Source organism: Argentina silus (genome assembly GCF_951799395.1).
Source record: "Argentina silus genome assembly, chromosome: X".
Lineage (NCBI taxonomy): Eukaryota > Metazoa > Chordata > Actinopteri > Argentiniformes > Argentinidae > Argentina > Argentina silus.
In genome coordinates this window covers 12,404,345-12,427,304 of record NC_139653.1, presented here as the reverse complement: position 1 = coordinate 12,427,304, position 22,960 = coordinate 12,404,345, and the positions used below count along the sequence as shown (strand labels likewise).

General features: G+C 40.2%; 1 protein-coding gene across 1 annotated transcript in view; it reads left to right on the top strand.

Annotated features, from left to right (window-relative positions):
- Positions 1 to 22,960, top strand: part of adgrb3 (adhesion G protein-coupled receptor B3) — a gene marked incomplete at its 5' end in the record, with an annotated part of 138,355 nt that overhangs the window by 89,786 nt on the left and 25,609 nt on the right. The window contains 5 exons of the mRNA XM_083694905.1: positions 1,686 to 1,788; positions 2,507 to 2,550; positions 12,195 to 12,321; positions 13,632 to 13,735; positions 14,032 to 14,134. Of these exons, the coding sequence (XP_083551031.1) occupies positions 1,686 to 1,788; positions 2,507 to 2,550; positions 12,195 to 12,321; positions 13,632 to 13,735; positions 14,032 to 14,134 (481 nt within the window). The remainder of the gene's footprint in view (positions 1 to 1,685; positions 1,789 to 2,506; positions 2,551 to 12,194; positions 12,322 to 13,631; positions 13,736 to 14,031; positions 14,135 to 22,960) is intronic.

Genomic DNA, 22,960 nt, shown 5'->3' with positions numbered 1-22,960 from the left:
ACACACAGGAACAACACAGTTGGTAACTGTCTCACTCTATTTTACACACAGGAACAACACAGTTGGTAACTGTCTCACTCTATTTTACACACAGGAACAACACAGTTGGTAACTGTCTCACTCTATTTTATACACAGGAACAACACAGTTGGTAACTGTCTCACTCTATTTTATACACAGGAACAACACAGTTGGTAACTGTCTCACTCTATTTTACACACAGGAACAACACAGTTGGTAACTGTCTCACTCTATTTTACACACAGGAACAACACAGTTGGTAACTGTCTCACTCTATTTTATACACAGGAACAACACAGTTGGTAACTGTCTCACTCTATTTTACACACAGGAACAACACAGTTGGTAACTGTCTCACTCTATTTTACACACAGGAACAACACAGTTGGTAACTGTCTCACTCTATTTTACACACAGGAACAACACAGTTGGTAACTGTCTCACTCTATTTTACACACAGGAACAACACAGTTGGTAACTGTCTCACTCTATTTTATACACAGGAACAACACAGTTGGTAACTGTCTCACTCTATTTTACACACAGGAACAACACAGTTGGTAACTGTCTCACTCTATTTTACACACAGGAACAACACAGTTGGTAACTGTCTCACTCTATTTTATACACAGGAACAACACAGTTGGTAACTGTCTCACTCTATTTTACACACAGGAACAACACAGTTGGTAACTGTCTCACTCTATTTTACACACAGGAACAACACAGCTGGTAACTGTCTCACTCTATTTTACACACAGGAACAACACAGTTGGTAACTGTCTCACTCTATTTTACACACAGGAACAACACAGCTGGTAACTGTCTCACTCTATTTTACACACAGGAACAACACAGCTGGTAACTGTCTCACTCTATTTTACACACAGGAACAACACAGCTGGTAACTGTCTCACTCTATTTTACACACAGGAACAACACAGCTGGTAACTGTCTCACTCTATTTTACACACAGGAACAACACAGTTGGTAACTGTCTCACTCTATTTTACACACAGGAACAACACAGCTGGTAACTGTCTCACTCTATTTTACACACAGGAACAACACAGCTGGTAACTGTCTCACTCTATTTTACACACAGGAACAACACAGCTGGTAACTGTCTCACTCTATTTTACACACAGGAACAACACAGCTGGTAACTGTCTCACTCTATTTTACACACAGGAACAACACAGCTGGTAACTGTCTCACTCTATTTTACACACAGGAACAACACAGCTGGTAACTGTCTCACTCTATTTTACACACAGGAACAACACAGCTGGTAACTGTCTCACTCTATTTTACACACAGGAACAACACAGTTGGTAACTGTCTCACTCTATTTTACACACAGGAACAACACAGCTGGTAACTGTCTCACTCTATTTTACACACAGGAACAACACAGTTGGTAACTGTCTCACTCTATTTTACACACAGGAACAACACAGTTGGTAACTGTCTCACTCTATTTTACACACAGGAACAACACAGTTGGTAACTGTCTCACTCTATTTTACACACAGGAACAACACAGTTGGTAACTGTCTCACTCTATTTTACACACAGGAACAACACAGTTGGTAACTGTCTCACTCTATTTTACACACAGGAACAACACAGTTGGTAACTGTCTCACTCTATTTTACACACAGGAACAACACAGCTGTGAACTCCAAGGTGATCGCTGTGACAGTAAGACCGGAGCCGAAGGTGACAGAGTCTCACCTGGAGATTGAACTGGCTCACCTGGCCAACGTAAGCACCCTCCCATCACTACTGAACATGTGCAATGAGTTACACTCTACAAACATTATAACTGCCTTAAAGGTTGCTTAGCGATAACGTCTCATGAGTTAACCATAACAAAACAATCTTGTTTTGTTTATTTAACTCTGTCACACAAAGTAAATGGTTTTAAGCCATGGTCATGCAGTTTAAATTGCAGTTCAGCATTAGAATGTAAAATGTGAAAGAAAATGTGTGTAGTTTTACTGTATCTCCTGACTTTGTGAATCATGTTTGCTCCATGGAGGCAAAAGTACCTCCTCTGAGTGAATTCTCAACAATGACCGTGGCAACACATTTAAAGCACATTAGTCAACAAACAATGGGGAGTAATTGGTTCGATAATGAATTTGCAGGTGCAGCTCTGCTCTACAGTGTAGCTCTGCTCTACAGTGTAGCTCTGCTCTACAGTGTAGCTCTGCTCTGATAATTACACGGACAACCCTTTTTATGACTCAGGTCTTTTTTGTTAATCTCAAGAGATAAAGGAGTCAATTGTTCAAAGACATCATTCAAGGTGATGCACATTGTGTTATTGGCATAGCCTATATGTCAACTTGTCATGACCATATCTAATATATCTGGTCTTAACCAATAATGCATGTATTAGGAGGAACCGATAGGATTTGATTTAGTGATGATGATTCAAAGTTGTGCGCATCTCATAATCTCCTTTTTTGTCTTTCAGGGTACCATGAATCCTTACTGTGCATTGTGGGATAGCAACATCATGTAAGTGGGCAGGTTTCCTTGTGTTCAGATTTGTTTGTGTTAAATGCTCTGAAATTGAAAACATTGTGTTTGCTCCTTTTAAGAGGTTAAAAGTTGTTTGCTCTTGTATTGACAATCCTTTTTTTGGATTGGAGTCTGAATGTACTAGCGCATGGTCTGTCCTCTGTGATAATATTTGAGTGCAATTATTTTGGTTGAAGTGAAATATGAGCAAAGCCCATGAAGATTAAAATCGGATGAAAGGAATAAATCCTTTAAATAATAGTTGCAGTCTGCCTAAGACTTTTTCTTTACAATATGTAATAAAATGAGGGTAGAGAAGAACATTCAAATATAATGATTTATTATTTCCTATACAGAGCCTGTTCTTGATTAAATGTTCAGTATGTAGATTTAAGCTTTAAAATAGTGCTAAAAATGGCCATGATAAATCGGTAGCGATCAAGGAATGAGATTCAGTTCAGTGAAAAGCGTGTTTTGGTCCAAACAAAGCACTTTCTAAAATCCAGGTTGAGCACTGGCCTTTACATACTTATTTTATGTTTCATTTCTTTACAAGGATATGCTCTATTAGAAAATGTAGTATACATGTATGTATGTTTTTAAATGTTCAGTGTGGCCAAATAGCAAAGAAAACAGCAAAGTGCAAAGCTATATGCTTCAAGGTGTAACATGTACTGTATTTTTGCACGTTGCTGCCCTTTTTGGTGACATTGAAAATCTGAAACACAATATTCTACATTTTCGAATAGCAGCAAATGTGTGCATATCCACAAAACTTACAAATGGTACGTAAAGGCCAGTGCTCGGCCATGACACCAGATTTTAGAAAGCACCTTGTCTGGACCAAAACTGATTTCTCCAAGAACATGATTTATGCTCTGATTCATTGATGGTTACCGATATATCATAGCCATTTAACACGATTTTAAAGCTTAAATCTACATGCTTTCACCTTTAAACTATAGTTGTGTGTCGTGCATTTGTATGAGAAGAAAAATTTACCCCCTGAGGAAATTCAAAAGCTGTGTTAACACTAGAAGCCCTGGGCGCTTATTATTAACCGAAGTACCCAGAGCAACATCTAGAGACCTCCATTTATTGACGTTAGTGTCACATGTAATCATTAAATTAGATCAGTACCAACAACAATAATTCTGTTTCTTAAAAAAATAAGCTTCGTCAGGACTTAAGAATCATAAGAAATACCACATTTTGTATTTTAAAGAGCTTACATACTGAAAATAACATATTTACGGACATAATTGGTGTTACTGCATAAAAAAATAAAGTGGTCAAATGTAAAGCACCAATGGTTGATAAAACAGAACTTGAAATCTGAATTATAAATAATGAAATATAATTATACAATAATGAAATATAATTATACATATTTGCAAGAAATACTATACACAAGTAATTTGCTAAAGTTAAAAAAAAAAAAACAAGTGGATACGAAATCACTTCTTCTTTCAGTGGCTAGGCGAATAGCCAAATCCAGTTTTTCTGCTCCACATGCAAACCACATTCAATACAAAATTGATGTTGTCTCCTGGCTTATAACAAGCAATCGAGTTATGCACAAAAGTGTCTGTAATCGGGGGGAATTTGTCAGCCTCCCTGTACGTGGATATCGTGCCATTATCATGAATCAAACACACATAGGCTACTGAGTAAAACAAATGTAATAAGCCTACATTTCAACATACAGGTGCACTGAAGGGTATGTGTCTGTTTTTCACAAGCTGGGTATGTGCTGTGGGGGTTCTATACACATGTAATCACTTTGATCATGCAAAAAACTGTTGTCTGTCTTTCTATGTTGCTGATATCAGCAGTACGGTTGAAATGGGTAAACCATTCATAACTGCAAGGTCAGTTTCGATTCACCATGATGAGGATAAAAGCTATGTTTGGGAGCAAGTGTTAATCATGCCTCAGGACATGACTTCAAAAAAAGCTATGGTAGTCAAATGGTTACCATTTTTTTTTCTGTGTGATTTTTAAATTGTAACAATGCTATGTTAAAAATAGACATTAAGGAAAAGTCAGGGAAGAAGTGGGACATGGATTTTAAAACAGCAGACTTATTTTTATTATAAAATGTGAAGGAATTCCACCTTTGTGAAATAAGATGTCTTGCAGTGTTTAGTCAAGCAACAACTTTATTGTCCAAGCAAAATAGTATTGTACGGTACACCAAGTATACTGGGTAAAGAAAGACAGCTCAAATACAATTACATGTTTGAGAGGCCACATTACATACAAGAGACCCCAAAGGTGTGGCTATCCTGGAGGTGGGCAGTGGTTAACAATGATAGGGGACAAGGTCAATAGTAGCCTGTGCATGTCAATGAAAGGAGAACAACAGGGCTTTGTCAGTCAATATCAGGGAATCAAGTCGTTGGTCCTGTTTATAGCCAAGCCATCAAGTCGTCAGCCTAGTCATTGGCCATGGCTTGACCACTTTCTTATCCTAATGCCTGCAGATACATAACCATATTTCCTTACAAGTGTCACACGTGCCTGTGGACCTCTGTTTTTTGTATTTTGCAGCTATGAACAGTAATAGCTTACTGATTATGTTAAATCACATGACAGATCATTTGTGCAGTTGAAGCGCCGGTTGAAGTGCCATTGTGCTTACACTGTAGTCTCCCAAGTCAGATGCCTTGTAAAAATTACATATGCTCCCGGCTGACCTTGGCTCCCAATAGTCTTTCTTCTCACCTAATTCGGAAAGCTTTGGGAAATTTGAGGCGGAAGGGCGTTAGCAGGGAGTGGAGTCCTGTAACACGGTTGCTAGACAACAGCCAATAATGTTCACTGATGTTCACTGTCAATTTTATACCTGTCATTACCCAAAGCCGCGGTAGAAAACTGGTACTCCACATTGCAATTGCATTTCCGTTTCTTTGTTTATAATTATGCCATTTAGCCAATCACCCTCTGGTTTACCTGCGCACTATGGGGAGTGCCATCTTTTGAGTTTTCCACCGTGGCTTCAGGTAATGACGGGTATAAAGTTAATTTATCTATATGATAGAATAAATCTCTGATAATGCAGAGTGGATACTTTAAAAACTGGGATAAGGGTTGCCGAAACAGGTTAGGGCACTCATGGTTGGATTAAGTCACAAGCTCTGGCAAGCCATTATGACCATGTCAGAGCTATGATCGCCATAGGAAAAATAAAAGCACTTCAGCAATCTCCATTATAAAAAAAAATATAGCTGGCTAGCAATGTTTGCTGGCTAGTTTTGTTGATTTTCTATTTTCAAGAGTAACAAAAAGAGGAGGGGGTTGTTGTTCTCAAAACATCACTTCTGCTCAAAGCCAATCAAAATGTGACTGCTCGCAGCCCATGATCCATTAAAATGGAATTGGCCAATAACAATTTCTCCAGACCTCCAGACCTTGAGTCTGTCTATAGTGTCTGTCTGTTTTTCTGATGTACCACATTAGTGGGGATGGCTAGAGACTACTTACACTGTGTGTGTGTGTGTGTGTGTGTGTGTGTGTGTGTGTGTGTGTGTGTGTGTGTGTGTGTGTGTGTGTGTGTGTGTGTGTGTGTGTGTGTGTGTGTGTTTGTGTGTGTGTGTGTGTGTGTCAGATATACATTAGACACAACTCTTATCAATGCTTAATTACTATGACTCAGCAATCAGCAAAAAACTGAATTTATTATGAGAGCATGTATAGTTGACATCATCTGTTTGAAAACGTTGATAATATTCTTGGATAGGGATGACATACAGTCCCTTTCAGAATAGTTATTATGCCCTCTGTATTTTCTATCAATGTTGATCTGAACACCCACGCTATTCCCAGGACTGCAATTAAAGCAGCTCTCAAGCATCAGGGCTTGGTCAGATATTGACATGTTACCCTAAGGATGGGTCCCCTGGAGGTATTGTGTCAGTTTCCATAGGCACTTGAATTTGAGAGAGAGCTCATTTTTTTGCTCTTTTTTTGTTGTCACTTCTCCACTCACATGATGTAACTGTTCTTAGCAACCCTGACTACACTGTGATAACTGTTCTGGCCTGTCACAAGTCAAGTGTATGATCTAACATTACATGATCTCAGCATTATAGGGGTGTAAGCAATGTCTGCAGTATACCTTTAGTCTCAGAATGAAGTACAGTACCATACTGTAGATGCTTAGGTGATAATTACGTTCACATACAGGCAATTGTTTTGTCATTGTAACCTTAACATCCAGTGTGTGGGCTGGTAGGGTAATCTGACATGTGTCAGCCATTTTGTTGGGGGAAAAACAAGAACATTTAATTAATGATATTACAAAATGAAAGTAGATAGCTGTTTTGCAGTTTTCCTTTTCTTTGCCTCATGTATTTGGCCAGCTGTGAGACAGCTTTACATGTGGCTAATGCTTCAAATTTGTTGTAGCCTGGGGCACATCTCTAGAAAAACACAGCCAGGTGTATCATGCTCACAGTGAGTGTAGCTGATAAGCATGTTGGTAATCACTAGCCAGAGGCATAGATATACTCACACCTGTGGTAATATGGAGAAAAGCATCTCTCACTGCAAGCCTTTGATACAGAACATACTGTATATGAGTAGTTGAGGGTCATCCTCCTGCATTTATTGTGCCTGATAATATATCAACGTGTACCGTAACTGTATAAATACAATTTGTATCATAGTGGGAAATTAAACTAGACAAAAATCGTTATGAGTTTTTCAATTGCTTTTACAAATGCTGTCATTATTTCACCAGGCCTCTTTGTAAATTGAATATGGCTGCTATTTAATCCTAATAACTACCAAATATGAAAATTGCACTGCGCCTCAGCAGCAATATGAGCATACAAGTGCAAGGGCTCACTGCTCACGGACAGATAAGAACATGGAGAAAGCATATTCACTAAATTCAATTTCCATTGAATCAGGGCCACAAAAACGCTGGCCTCTTGAGAATACATTGAACTATTCGAATGGATTCAGGCCTTATTGTATTAAGGCAGCTGGCTGAAAGAGAAGCAGCCAAAGCAGCAAAGGACAAGGGGAAGAAAGTCAGCATAGATAGTACTCTTTATTGCTAGTACTTATAAGGTACTATAGGGTTTATTTTGGCAACAGGGTTCTCCAAACAGGAGAATTTCTGTGTATTCATAATCTAATATCTTTGTTTAGTCTAATTAGTAATCTGTTTGTGAGATGATTTATGTATACACATGATCATCAATTAATTTGTTGATTAACATGTGTACTCAGCAAATTAAACCAATTTTGTGTAAGCAAACAATTATAATACATGACTGTATACCCACCCCCACCCCCACCCCCCAACAACAAATGCTGACTGACTGATCTTGGAAAGAAAACAAGAAAAAAGAAAAAAAGAGTTCCCCTTGTCAATAGGAAATTTATCCATTAGACTCGACATTTAGGAGGTGTCAAGCATGTTAAAGTTGGACTCACATCTTCTGCTGAGGACAGACACATTATGTTACACTCTGGTTTTATCTGGTTCCTACCTGGTATTTACCAATAAATTGGATACATTCATTACTTCAACAAAGCATTCAGCACAGTTTGTCATTACCTGGTACCACATGGCACATAGTGGTGTTAATGTTAAAGACGTTTAAAGAAACCAAATCATTATATCCTCTTGCAAGCTTTTGTAATAAAGAGTTGGCACATAAGTTATTAACCTCTGTCTGAACCTGCTTCTTTCCTTGTGTGGTGGCAAAACCCTGGCATCGGCTGTGTGTTGGGAGCTGTTTGTGCATCAGTCAATGTGCATGGCAAGAAGATATTGTTCAGTTTAGACGGGAATACGGTATCCACTGAGGCATTGCCTTACTGCAATTACAGTAATGGACACCATCGTAAGGAAGAAATGCAGACTGGTGCAGGGAATACAGAGAGCATGGAGCTTTACCTTCCAGGAGCATGACTGTCAAATTCAGGAAGTACCTTCACTGAAGGTGATCTCTGTGTAAAAACATTATGTGGTAGTCGTGGTACAACATGGGTTCATGAAATCCACAAATCGTAAATCCATTTGGTTCCTCTAAACTGTTCAACAAAATTGCTAACTTGTGTCATCCTCCAGCTCCACAGCACACTGTGATACATCATATTTACAACAACCATCCACCCAAGTCACCCTTGAATGTGCTACTGCAATATCTTAGCCACTGCCATAGCCACTGCCATGCTGTCACTTACAAAAGCTCTACTGAGAGAACCTATGTAGAATTCTGATGATATAACTCTACAGGTATTTTAAGTTAGATGACCATTAAACCAATACACTCTCCAAACTTTTGTGCCTGTTTTAGAGTTCACAATAGAGGCCCTTTTCAATCTCCCCTAACCCTTCCCCGACTCCACATGTTTGCATGTCAGAGGAGAGAGGAATGACAGTCCTACAAATTCCTGTTGACGTGCCTCTCATCCATCATTTCTTCTACTACTCTTGCTCTGCCTCCTAGCTTGTCACACCCTGTCTGATTCTACCAGTTCACTCTATAGTCAATTCATGTTTTTCTTTTTTTTTTCTATATTGAAAATACACTCAACATGCTCACCTGAAATTACCTTGATGGGCGAATCAACATTAAAAGGCTATGTCCATCAATTCGAGAACAACACTTACTTTAGGAATATAGTTGACGTTATTGGCACAATGCCCTTGCTGAATAAGTTTTGGAAAAATTCACATTTAATCTGGCCAGGTCTGTGTAAGTAAGTGCATCATTAAATGGCAGTAGTTAATGCTGCCGTGATTGACTGATGAATCCATATTTTTAAATGGGCTCTCCGTTATGACATCCTCTTGGAGAGCTGACCATCATATCTGATGACCTTATTGTTAATCAAGACCAACTTTATGCCACCTCTCCTCACTTTGGCATTGCGATCTGCTGTGCCATATTGTACCTCTTCTATTCATTTTGGTTTTGGCTAATCTTTTTCCAATGTAAAAAATCTAAGTACTATAGATATGTGAGAATTGATGTTCAATTTGTATAGCTGTCTTCTCTCAACAAGAGAGGGAACACCTCTCTCTGAATTCCCCATCTCCAGGCTCATGTTCTTAGGTGAGCTAAGACTAATTATATGTCCAAATATAATTGGACCAGCCAAATATAATTAACATGAGATAATTTATCTCTTGAATGTTAGGCACAGAATAATTTACTTTGGTCAAACTCAACCAATTTCTCAAATTGTGGACATAGAAGCAGTGAAGTATGATGGTGGTAGCCTCAAACATATTCCTGTGTACATCATGTGTGAGAGACCTTGTTCAATTTCCATTGCTAAATAAGGCTTTAAAATATCAAAAATATAGGACAGAGATGATATTTACTCAAGAATATTCTTGTACAGTGTTACAAGTTTCATACTCAGTAGGTAATACATTTCAGGCGGAGTGAAACTGGGGCACAGATGTTTTCTAAAACTTTTATGTGGAGCCTATTTTATTCACTTAAAGCTGTAATTGGCTGAACGTGTAATGGGGGGATACAGTATCCTCCAGAATGCAGTGTTGCAATGTCATTGTTCTGGTACTTAAAAGCCTTCTACACAATCCAGCCTAATATAGTATACAGGCATGTAAAACCACATTTCTTGTCATTTTGTTACTATAAGTCCAATCTCAGTTGACTTTATTTCCATTGCACTGTACCCATTCAGTGTCTACAATGAGCCAGAATTTAGTAAGAGGAGTTCTGTCACTCATGACCAGTGGCACCCTGGGCCATGTTAGTTAGGAGTCATGCTAACCTTGATTTCAGCAAGGATTAACTGACACATTGATGATGACACAATACCGTTTTTTTGATGACACACAGTCTGGTTCCAGATTTTTTGATCAATGCCACAACTTGCCATAAAAGATGTCAAACCAAAAGGGAATCAAATCTTCCTTCCTGTTTTATTGCACTTGAGTAAAGCAACAACAACAGAAATGCTCATTTCCATAAATCACTAAGTAATTATATTATTATGAAACAAGTAATCACAGTGTTATTACATAGGTATTAGACCACCTTGATGTTACGTGTTACCACAAAGTCAATATTTTCTGATATTGGTCGTGCTGCATACATGTGTTTCTCAACTCTTGTGGACCAGCATCAGTCACTGCCACTGTGAATTCAGTTTTGATGGTACTGCTGCATTGGCTACCTGTGTAGCCTACACTGTTATGTGTACATCCCCTTAACTCCCAGCATGGTTTCTCTGCCACAGTTCTCTTGAGTGAGTGCAATAGCCTATACTTTATCCCAGATATCTCATAAGCCTAATTTCACACAAGGAACTGAGAGAATTCCAAAACTTCTGAAACATGGTCCTGTATTCATGAGAAAGCCTGCAGAGTGGGTTGTTAGATGAATATATTACATGTTGCCTACCAAACAGACATGGTACACAATATGCCTGTCTACTTTGTAGGATTCATACAGATGACTTCAAACTGTTGATTCCTTATAAATCCTAGTGTTCTCTTCATTGTTGGCCTAATGTGTGGGTATTTCATGAGTAGGCTTGTAGACATAGACCTATACTGTATGTTTTGAACAATGACAAAGCTGTGGGTATACCTTTTGGGGTATCTACAATGTTATAATTTATCATTATTCAGATGTTTATAATAAGATTGCTGAAAGTTTTTTTTTTTTTTGTCGAATAAGGGTCACTATGCACAGTGATACAGTATCTAATCTAAGTATCTACTCATTTGCCCATGTTTGCTTCAGGATTCTTTGAAGGATTCAATATGAGATGGAGAGTAATAAATAGAAGAAACGTGCTTTTCTTTCATTTCACCTGCTAGTGAGGAACAACGGGCTGCTACCATCCGCGCCGTTTCCATAGGGTGGAATAGTTCTGCAATGCTTTTTGACAAATGTTTTACAAAGGATAATAACAACGCAGGCATCAGAGGATTTTAGAATACATGAAAACATTATCAACATTGCAATGGATACCATTATTTACGGATTTATTGAATAGATCATAGGAAAATATTTGACTATTTTGTAACGTGTGACCAGTCCTCCCCCTCCGCTGTTGCACCAGCAGAAAGAATAGAGTATCAATCTGTGCTGTCCACCGTTTCCAGGGTGAAAATTTCCCCTAGGAAGCATCCGAAAGCCGCTAATTAGAACAGTCGAGCAACGATCATCCAAAAAAGAAAACAAGATTTGAGAAAGGAAGAAAACAACAATAAAACCGCCTTGGAAAATACCTTGACGGATTCAATTACACCTAAAGAAATCCCGGTAATGATTATATTTATCTAGTGGGCTATCTCTAGAGAAGGGGATGTGTAACGTGTTTAGTGCAATCGGTGCTATTTAACAGTGTATAGAGGAATCAATCAGCACCAGCCGGGTTTGGATAGCTCCGTGCGTCCCCCCCCCCCCCCCCCCCCCGTCCCCCCGCTCTCAGCCTTTTTTTCTTCTCCGGTCGAGCTAAATGCTTATTGTAGCCTACCAAAATGCCGTGTCGATGTGGTTTTTCGAATTCTAATCTCGATTTTTAGATGATTAGAATACATGCTACACATTTTCATCCAATCCGGACAGATTTCTCAAAGCCTTGACATCGAGATACCACTGGAATTGATTTTCTCTGCCTTTTTCTTGCAGGAACGATTCTTGGGGAACCTGGTCGGCAAAGGGATGTAAAACAGTGCTTACAGATGCATCCCATACAAAATGCTTATGTGATCGTGTATCTACCTTCGCCATTTTGGCTCAGCAACCAAGAGAAATAGTGAGTATAGTTGATTTTTGTTTGAATCTAAGATGTCTAGATTGATGCAGAGGCTGTTGTGTGAATGTGCTTAATTGCAATGCTTTGTTTTGTTTCAATCGAACTGATGTGTTTGTTGTGCGTATTCAGATGTTTGTAGTCTAGGTTGTGAGCTTTTCATACATCTCAAGTATGGATGTAATGTATGGAATTTTATATCGATCTCCGTGTGTGTGTGTGGGTGTGTGTGTGTGTGTGTGTGTGTTTGTGTTTTCATGCGCATGTGGTTACCCAGTATGTGTGCTCTTCAGGTTGTGTACTGTAATATCTATGCTGATCATCAATTGATGATAATGAAAAAGATTGAACATACAGAGTTGTGACTATGAGTGTTATTGTACTTTGAGACATCAGGGCCATCGATGTGCACTAATAGAGAATGCAATGTCATGCTCTGAGGTCTTATTTGAAATCTGCATACTAGTTTGTATCATGTCAGTTAGGCTATGTGTGTCCATACATGCGCAACAATATCAAAATACAGTTATGAAAATGGATAACTGCCTATAAGCAAGAATTCCATAATTCATAACATTTCCTTAAAGGGGAGCAAAACTATTCATGACACCCAGGTGTGATATTGTATGTAATAGGCTACTATTTTCTGACTCAAATGTAAATAGGGTGATTGTGAAACTGATAGTGTTGTCCTAGCAGCAGGTTAATGTTGAATAAGTCAGATCATTGCCATGCATTTCTGATATGTCACAATGACTGGTGGTTTATGGCAAGTGAAAGTGAACTTGAAACTATCAATTCTAGAATACACTAGGTTGTAAAGGCACTACTAAAAAGTTAAGGTGGATAATAGGCTATTATCATACTATTCTGACATGTTTTAGTAATCTTGTAACTTTCAACAAGACCACCAGACGTTTTCTCTTTTCATAATAAGGACTTTTTTGTTCTTCAGTATTCATGGGTACCAAATTAGTAATTGTTAATTAGATTACTGCAGTGTAGAGATAATGAGGAAAGGATTATTTCATTCTGGAGGTTTATTGGGGTTCAGAGACTTGGAGTAGACTGTCATGGTCTTGAGATTAATGGTTTGTTAAGAAAGCAACAGTTATTGTATTGCATTGATGTCGGGTGTCGGTCCTATGGACCATTGACTGTGCAGATACATGTGCTCGCTCCTCCCCTCTAAGATAGTTTATATTGATTGAACCATACGCCATGAACTCTTCAAAATGGCTCCTGTTGTTGTGACTGATTTCTTCTCCAGTTGAAGTCCCTAACTGTTTGGCCTCCTTCTGTCTTGTTCACAGATTATGGACTACTCAGGGGTCCCATCTGTGACATTGATAGTTGGCTGTGGCCTATCCTGTCTTGCCTTGATGACATTGACAGTGGTCTATGCTATACTATGGAGGTGAGTAAAATCCAGTGTGTGAACCTGGTATGGACTATACATAACACATATTTATTAGTAGGCCTTTACATGATGCATTGTTGCATAGACATTGTTGGAATTTACAGATAGGATTTAACACTCAAAGCTTTCTCTATTGTGTATGGTTGCTTCAAATGCATGTAAGAATTCTGTCACCCAACACATTTTTGTTTGTTGACTTGATTAGTCTGAAGTAATTGCTGGATTTGAGATCTTGATGGTGCTTTTGATTGACATTTGGTTTGTTATTCAAAATCTTCCCTCTTTTCTTTCAGATATATCCGCTCTGAGCGGTCCATAATTCTAATCAACTTCTGCCTGTCCATCATCTGCTCAAACATCCTGATCCTGGTTGGACAAACACAGACTCACAATGCGGTAAATACCCATGTACTATGTACTTTTGCAGTGCTTTTGCAATGATTTACAACTTACAACAATATTCTACCCACAAGACAAAATAGTTTGTATCTCGAGGCATAATTACTACTGTGCATTCACATCTACATTTTCTTGCAGATTCATATTCCAGATTGATATAAAAATCCACTACAAACTAATTTAGGACTGATCGATATCCTACTGTACCTTGTAATAGGATTCCCACTTTAGCACAATTGTATTGTGTTTACAGTATAGTTAGCCATATTTTACATTATTACACAATGTATCACAAGACATATTAATGTTTCACTCTTTAAGAGTTTACAGAATGTACTGTAAGAGAACCAGTAAGGTCATACAGTATCTTTTTGGAGATGTACAGTGTGTATGCGTGTGGTCTTGTCTGGATATATCTCAAGCTCAGCTCATCCAGTGATGTTTTCATCAGCTATTTTGGGATTTTGTTTCTGCACATCAAAACATATGGCTTAAGGCTTAAGTGAATATTTTGACAACTGTGAAGCATGGGTGTTATTCATTTTCACACGCTTTTACCATGTTTCTGACATGGTGTAAGTCTCGTGTTGCCACACTTCCAAGTTAGCCTTCAAGGTAGCCTTCAAGTTAGCCTTCAAGGCAGCCTGGAGATCTACGTTCATGCAGTTTAAATGCTTCCTTTACTCTCCATATTGAGCCACCTCTTTTTCGTTTTTTTCGTTTTTTTTTATTTCCTAGTCAGAGCAGCAACAGATCATCTCCATGTAACTCTATGTTAATTCTCAGATCAAAGCTGTGGTACATCAGATTATAGGGGGCTAGTTGCCCCAAGGTGCCCTGAGTTAGCTACCAACCCAGGCCAGATGCCTGGTTTTATTATGCCTGGTTTACACTACTCATGTGTGTATTCAGAAGTGGATTGGTAAACAATAATGCAACCAGACACATACAGTACACAGGTACGCATTCCAGAACTTTCTCCCAGGCCCTAATATGTACGTGTTAAAGGTTAATTGATGCATACTGTACCAATAAAGAGATAGTGGTTTGGAATGAGATGGAATAAGGTTTGTTGCAAATGACTATGGCTGATAGGGGAGAGATTGTCTAAAGGGGAGAGAGAAAGAGAGAACACGTAAGTGTTATCTTGGTCCAATTTTTAACAAAGTATAATTTAAAGGGTTTGATGAAAGTGTCCAAACCTTTCATAAGGCCCACATAACAAACATGTTTTACAAGCAAAGTTCATGCTACATAAATAAGATCCAAAAGGGTGATGCCACTTTAGCAAAGCACCAGATATAAGGCCATGCTACTATACATAAACCTCAATATAGAATGACTACTGTATGTAGAGCCTTATGAAGGTATTATTCAACTTTTATTAAATATATTTATTGTAAAGTGAGACAGATCATAATATTTCAGTCAGGCAGCAAACATTTCAGTGCACCTTTTACCCTGCCAACTTTACCTGATATGGTAAACGGAGACCCAGAAAACCACACTCTGTTGGCATGGAGACTGCAAATGATCTTGAATCCCAATTAAAAGAGAAGGGCCATAAAGAAGATTAAAGAACAGGCACAAAATAGGACGTTCAAATCACTTTCCAATGAAATAGTGATGTTGGTGTTATAGCCATAGATCGAAAGGAATGGCGGAGCAATCATTAACAAGCCGACATGGTTTAGCAGTTAAGAGTGCCTATATGGGAGAATGTGGAATGCAGCGACAGAGGGTAATTTCACACAGGGAGACATGATGCAGAAGTCTGTCAAACACTAATGAAGTTATTAGGGACCCTCCCTGGAAGTATCCACTCATGGTGATAAACACAGCTTTTTATTTGGGATAGAAGGATCAAAGCAGTACTCTAGCTTAGACACACCATATATTATTGAAATGTCTTACAGAGGTAATGGGAGGGTACTACCAATCACATGATAAACTGTGCCTTTAGAGATCTAAGATAGTTCAGTTCAAGACTGTTTAGTGGAGAATGTATATACGTTGCCAAACTATGCAATGCTTTTGATACTGTACATAAGATAAAAGCTTGTCACTCAAATTCTGAACTTAACTGATCAGTCATCAATTTTTTGGGGGTATTCATACAAACACGTGACTGAGCTAGATGAATATTGTTGTACAGAGTAGATTGTGATTTATAAGCTGCCCACACAGCTGCCATTCTCAATGAGTTGGCCGCATTACAGAATGACACATTGCCCTATCACATGGACATTTTATTTTACAGGCATATACACTGGCATCCATGGCAAACGCAGGAGCTATTTCTGCAAAAGGGGTGTAGCACTGTTTAAGGAAAGCAGGGTAGTCAATAGTATATTGATATTCTAATGATTCTAATATGTTGATTCTGAAAACTAGAATAGGGGTTTCAAAAACTGTTTTAATTTTTTTTTTAAGAGAAAGAATATTTAATAGAATTGGATGTGAATCATTGCTATGCTTACACTGTACTGTATGTGTGTTCATTATTGTCAGATAATTGTATTATTGCATACTGGTTTTGTATTTGTTAGACGTTCCCTAAAATCGTTTGGTATACACTGTAGTGGGTGGTTAGTGTAATGCATAGTTATCTGCCTTAATCAGAAGTCCAGTCATTGATCTACCTTATCATTAGATACATGATCTCCGTGCTCAGTATCTGAAAAGAGAACATTCACCATATTATATGTATTTATTGAAGTTGGTATTGTTGTTTGCTAGTGGCTTGCATCAAAGATCTGACAAGCTGTCCAAGGCGGTGTATGCATGAAGCCGCAGGCCAATCCTAATGTTAAGTTGATTTGAAGGCTTGTCAGTTTTAATCAGGCCCCTTGTCATCCTGTTCCTTCATTATTGGGAGCACCCCTTACACCACAGTGTATGTACATGGACTTTTCACATAGCATACTCTTATTATGACTTCCGCTCTGAATTTCATATTGCAAATGGTTGGGGGTAAAGCAGCAATATCCCAAACATCACAGATCAACTGGGGAAGACCCTTCAATCGCTTTCAGAGTGGGTGTACCATTCCACTATCCTTTGATTGTCTTTGACGTTCAGAAAGAGCTTACAAACATCTGGGGATAGCATAACTTTGGTGGATATAAGGTTCGCCACTCTGCAGCACTTGTAAACCCTAAAGGTTTCCAGTACTCTCAATCACAGATTCCTCCCAACCACTTCTAAAAGAAGTGTAGCATTATTGGTACAATATAATAAGTCAAGCATGATATGAGTATTACCCTTATGTAGCGAGAGTTCTGGCCTAGACCTGCAGAACACTTTTTTTCACACCCTCCTCCCTAACTTCTTGTCAGTATGCATTTTGGAAGGAGAGCAGGCTAGCAGTGCCAGGCCTACACGTATATCAGCACCAGTAGATTAATGCATTACATCTGGTCATTTAGCAATAGGCTGCATCCGTCCTGTCTCCATGGTGCTGTAGCTAAGGCTTTCTGGGCAATGTGTTTATTATTAGCTCCTCCCTGTCTCTTCTGTTGTAATAGCATTAGAGTCATATTTCTGCTGTTGGATTGGACAAAGAGGCCCATGTTTCAGTACTAGGCTAGCAGGGGAGAAAAACATGGCCCCTGTGTGGGTTTAATTGCCATGCTGCCTCACACTGCTTCAATTTTTTCCCTCCCTCTTTCTCCTGCAAGGCGCCGGTGTGCGTAATTGGCTCCACTGTTTATAGATTCAGTGTTGCTCATTGTCTAATAGAAATCATCTCTTTGTTGTGGATGTGTCCTTTGGGAGCAGAGAGTCAGTGATGTCGCCTTTTCCTGTCTGCACCTCTGTTTTGTCCTCTGTCTTTGTTTAGCTTGTTTAATGGCAAGCAAAAGATAAATAAACAGAGGGGGTACAGCCACAGGCTGGGATGGCTGGCAAGGTAGACTGAGGGGGCCATGGGCTGTTGGAAGACTGAGGGGGCCGTGGGCTGTTGGATTCTGTTCTTATTACATTTACAGCCCATTATGAGTGACAAAGTTTCAGGGAAGCTTGTTGGTGTGGCACTGCAGCATCAATGTCAATTTGGCATATTTCTGTCCCTATTGGGTGTCCTTTAACTATAAAATCCAACAAATCTAAGACATTGTTTAGAAAGACTGTAGTCCACCAAGCAATGATAATGAATGTGAATGTGAAATGGCTGGCTCGTAGCAGACTGTTGAAGCTTCTGTTATTGTTATGATTGGTTAATGGAAGGAGGTAAGAGCTGGAATGGGAGACATTATCTTCCTGAGACAGACACTGTGGTGACACTAGCAGTTACCCTTCTAATTAGTATTTAGCATAGGACACTCTAAAGTTAAACTAACCAGTGAGATGTTGTCTTGCATTGAAGTGATCAATTCTGATTTTCCTGATATGGTACACAGGGAGGTTTGGATCTTTCCAGGTGAATTGATAAGTGTGAGATTCCCAGCGATCAGCCAGCTTTCTTTTCCCTCTCTCCATCTTGTTGGCCAGGAGGACACGATCACCCACGAAAACAGGAGAGCCCTTGATTTTCTTGTCAAACTGGTGTTTTTGTCGTGACTGTTTTGTAACTGCATGTGGGCAGCCATTCTGGGCAGCCTCAATGGACTCTTTCAGATCTTGCTTCAGCTTTAAGATGTAGGCATCGAAGTCGACAACTCTCTCATCTCTCAGTGCTGACTTGAACATGACATCCACTGGCAGACGGGGGATTCTGCCGAACATGAGATAGAAGGGAGCATAACCGGTTGTCTCATGGCTGGTGCAGTTATAGGAGAAGGTCAAGGTGTTAATCATTTGGGGCCACTTGTGTTTCTCACGAGGGGGCAAGGCTTAGAGCATGCTTCCTAGAGTCCTGTTGAAATGTTCCACGCTCCCATTACCGGCAGGGTGGTAAGCTGTGGTGTGGGACTTGTGGACATGGGCCATGTCGAGAAGATCCTTGATTATCTGTGATTCGAAGTTGGAGCTGCGGTTGGAGTGGATTCTTTCCGGAAATCCATAGACACTAAAGTAATCCTTCCATAGTCGTTTAGCCACCTGTGTTGCTGTTGATTTGCACAGGGGAAAGCAAGGGGTGTGAAATAGTCTGTGACAATCAGAATGTCGACTTGTTCTTACTTCAGGCTTTGGATACTTGCTCACCACACATCTCCTGCACTTTGCCACATACTCCTTCACTTCCTCCTCTTGACCTGCCCTGTAGAACCACTGACGTGCCAGCTGGAGTGTACAACTCTGGCCTTGGTGCCTTTCAATTTCCTCCACTGCCCCAGAAGTCTCCGTAATTGAGCACTTTCGTGGCTTCTCACATGTCGAGAGGGGCACCGCTTCCTCTGAATGTAGTAGATGGCTCTAGATATGGTTATGTCTTCTCCTTGCTTCCTCTGGAGCTCTGATGATTGAAGGCTGGGAGTGTTCTCTAAGAGTGCAGATAGAAGATGTTGCTTACTGCCTCCAGTCTGGCTGCTCTATCTTGAGAACAGGGCTCCCATTCTTTGTGAATGGAGAGGAGGGCTGCTACTCCATCAGAGGTCACGTGGCCAGGCTTTGATTTCATCATGTCCTGAGTTGACCAGAGTGTTCATGGACAGGTGGAAGGCGTCTTGGAGTGCTACAGGGTGGATTGCCTCTGCGTCCTTAACTAGGGACTCGAAGGGCTCTCTGATAATACGGTTGGTGACACTGGCCTTGATGAAAGGGTCTCTGCTCAGACGGTCTGGGATGACATTCTGCACACCTGAGACGTATTTGATGTCAAAGTCGAAAGGGGCCAGTTTGAAGACCCACCACTGTTCACAAGCATCCAGCTTGGGCTTGGTAAGGATGTATGTGAGTGGGTTGTTATCAGTCCAAACAGTAGATGGCTTCCCCCTAGATGGCCAGTGAATTTGTGACACACAGCCCATTTCAACGCCAGGAACTCAAGATGGTATGCAGGGTAATTGGCCTGGGCTTGGTTAAGAGATTTGCTAGTGAAGGCTACTGGTACCAGGCAGGCACCCAGGGTGTAAGAAGAAGCATCAACTGACAGGATGAAAGACTTACTGAAGTGTGGATGGGCTAGAACCACAGTGTCCAACTGTTTCAGGAACTGGAAAGCTTCCTCGCACTCTACAGTCCAGTCTGCAGGAGAGAGTTTTTTCCACTAAGGGCGCCAAGAGCGAGGCTTGGACTGGGTCTTGGATTGAGGCTCAGATGTAGATGTCCTCCACAGACTGATGATTGATTCTTATGCTGTCTGTGGCTGTCTGGTAGGTCAATTGGGGGTCACTGTCAGTGGTGGTTGTCAGGTTGAGGTCTTCTAGGGTGATGCAGGGGTACACGTCTGTTACCTTGGTGTTGTGTCTGAGAAGAAGGGGCTTCACAGTGCCCTCACTCTGTCTGGAATATAGCTATCTCTCTAATGCACAAGGTTTGCCAGAAGCCCAAGGAACTTGTCACTCTCTCTCATGTCTCCTTTGTCTGGTTCACTCAGCAGCTTCCAGTATGCATAGTCACTCTTCATGGACTGCAGCAGGTGTTTTATCACATCGGTGTCTATGATGAATGCGTCAACTTGGCTAGGAACCACAAGGATGTGCACAATCATCTGAATGCCATACACAGTAATGTTCAAGTCATGGATGCACTTTTGTTTCACTTGAACACCCCCACAGCCTACAATGGTCACGTTTGTATCTCTGCTACTGGAAATGCCTGACCCACCACACTCCAAAATAATCTGTTCTATCTCAGGGTTGATAGTACAGGAAATAGATCCACTGTCTAATAGAGCACGAAACTGTTTGCCTGCTGACACAACTGTAGTGTAAAATGGATTGTCACTGTCCATTAACTCCTGGGTTCTCTGAAAAATCACTTCTTTCTAATAGCCAATTTGCTCACAAAACCACTGTACACAGACTTGAGGTCATCTGTGTCTGATGTGGTGGGGGTTAACTTGCTGCCCACACTTTTTCCCTCTGAAAGTGGACTCACTAGTTTCCCTGAGCAGGGTTGGCTGGAGCAGAATGTAGTGGTGTGCATATGGTTAGGGGAGTCTCTGATACTGTGCTCTCTTATGAAAAATATGAAAAACACACATTCTTACGTATGCAGTGAGCTTTTGTGCTGTGATCCGTGCAGTCACATACATGACAGAGGTTTCTGTGTCTGGGCCCCCAGCTCTGAAGCAGGCTCACTGGATGATGGGCTGAGCCTCACATCTACTCTGGGCTCTGTATTGGCTGCATGCTCAGGCTCTGTGTGATACTATGGGAGGCTGCAATGTCTGTTATCTGTCATTCTCTGCTCTCTTTGGTGGCTGTCCACCATGTTCTGCACCTCTGAGATGGACCATTTCTCCAGTGGTTTGCTCCTGAAAAATGGCTAGACGCTAATCAGGACAGTTACGGATGAACTGCAGAGGTATTACTAGGCCTGGATCATCAACAGAGCGCCCCCTGCGATGTAAACAGTTAACTACATGCTTTATAACTTTATTTATCCTGAGCCAGTAATCAAATGCACTCTCTCCAGGGCAGGGCAAGTCAGCCAGGGGAGTGACTGAGGAGATGGCTTCACCAAAGTGCTGTTTCAGGATATTAAACACAGCTTCAGGGTCATACTCAAGGTGATGGGGGCTGTTCCTTTCATTTGGCCCAAACGTGACGTCACGTCTCAAGGGAATCATGTCAACACTCAAGGAGCGCTCTAGACCTGTATGGTTCATTTCTCCCTCCTCCCGTTTTGGAGTACCTCTATCATAAGACACGGCTCAAAAGTACAAAAGGACCTTCAAACATATACACAAGAAGCACAGTGGCACTGACAAAGTCATAGTCATGAACAGAGAAAACGATTAAAAACATGGATGTATCCCCTTACTATAACTAACCAAAATGCTAATTAGGGTTATAAACATTAGTCAACTACGTAGCATTAGCATAGCTTCATTTGTTTTCATAGGGCTGGCATGCGCTAACTGCGTAACAGCCTTCTGGAATGTAGTGCTCGAGGGCTTGTGGTACGCTCACCATTGACAGTTGTGGCTTGGTCGTTGTTGTAGGTAGCAGCATCCCAAGGCAATCGGCTTAGCTGATCAATGTTCAGGGCACAAAATGTAACGTATCTTTAGTTTCCAAATTATCAAAATGTTCATCAATCGTATGGTGGTGGGTGGTGGTAAAAATGGTAGTAGTAGTAATGCAGTCTTTGTGTTTTGTGAGAGAGATGATAGAAGACTTTTGACCACGAAGAGATGAGGCAAGCACACAATGTCTCCAGTGTATCACAAGTTCTGGCAGATTTATTTATCATCAGACTCTGGGGGATACAGGCTCAGATCTATTAATGTCCAATTCTATAATAAAATACATACATAGTCAAAGTCAAAGTCAAAGTGGCTTTATTGTCAATTCTTCACATGTCAAGACATACAAAGGAATCGAGAGGACGTTTCTCACTCTCCAACGGTGAGACAGATAAAGTGCACAGGCACAACAGATAAGACAAGACATACTAAAAGTGAAACATTCAGTGACAGACAATAAAATAATTAGACCACAACAGGCGAATTGATATAAAAGAACACACAAAAAAAGTGTATTTTAGCTGGCTAGCTAACAGGCTAGGCTAGCATCATAACTGACTGTTTAAATTAAATTAAAAACTATCAAAATACAGGTTACAAAACAACAAGGTGGGTTACAGATTATTCAGGGAACATAGGCATTCATTATGGATATAATTCGAAGGAACATTGGCTAAAAATTCCTATCAAAGAAATAAATATCTTAGGGGCACTTTTTCTGATTGACACTCATCTGGGGATACATCTGG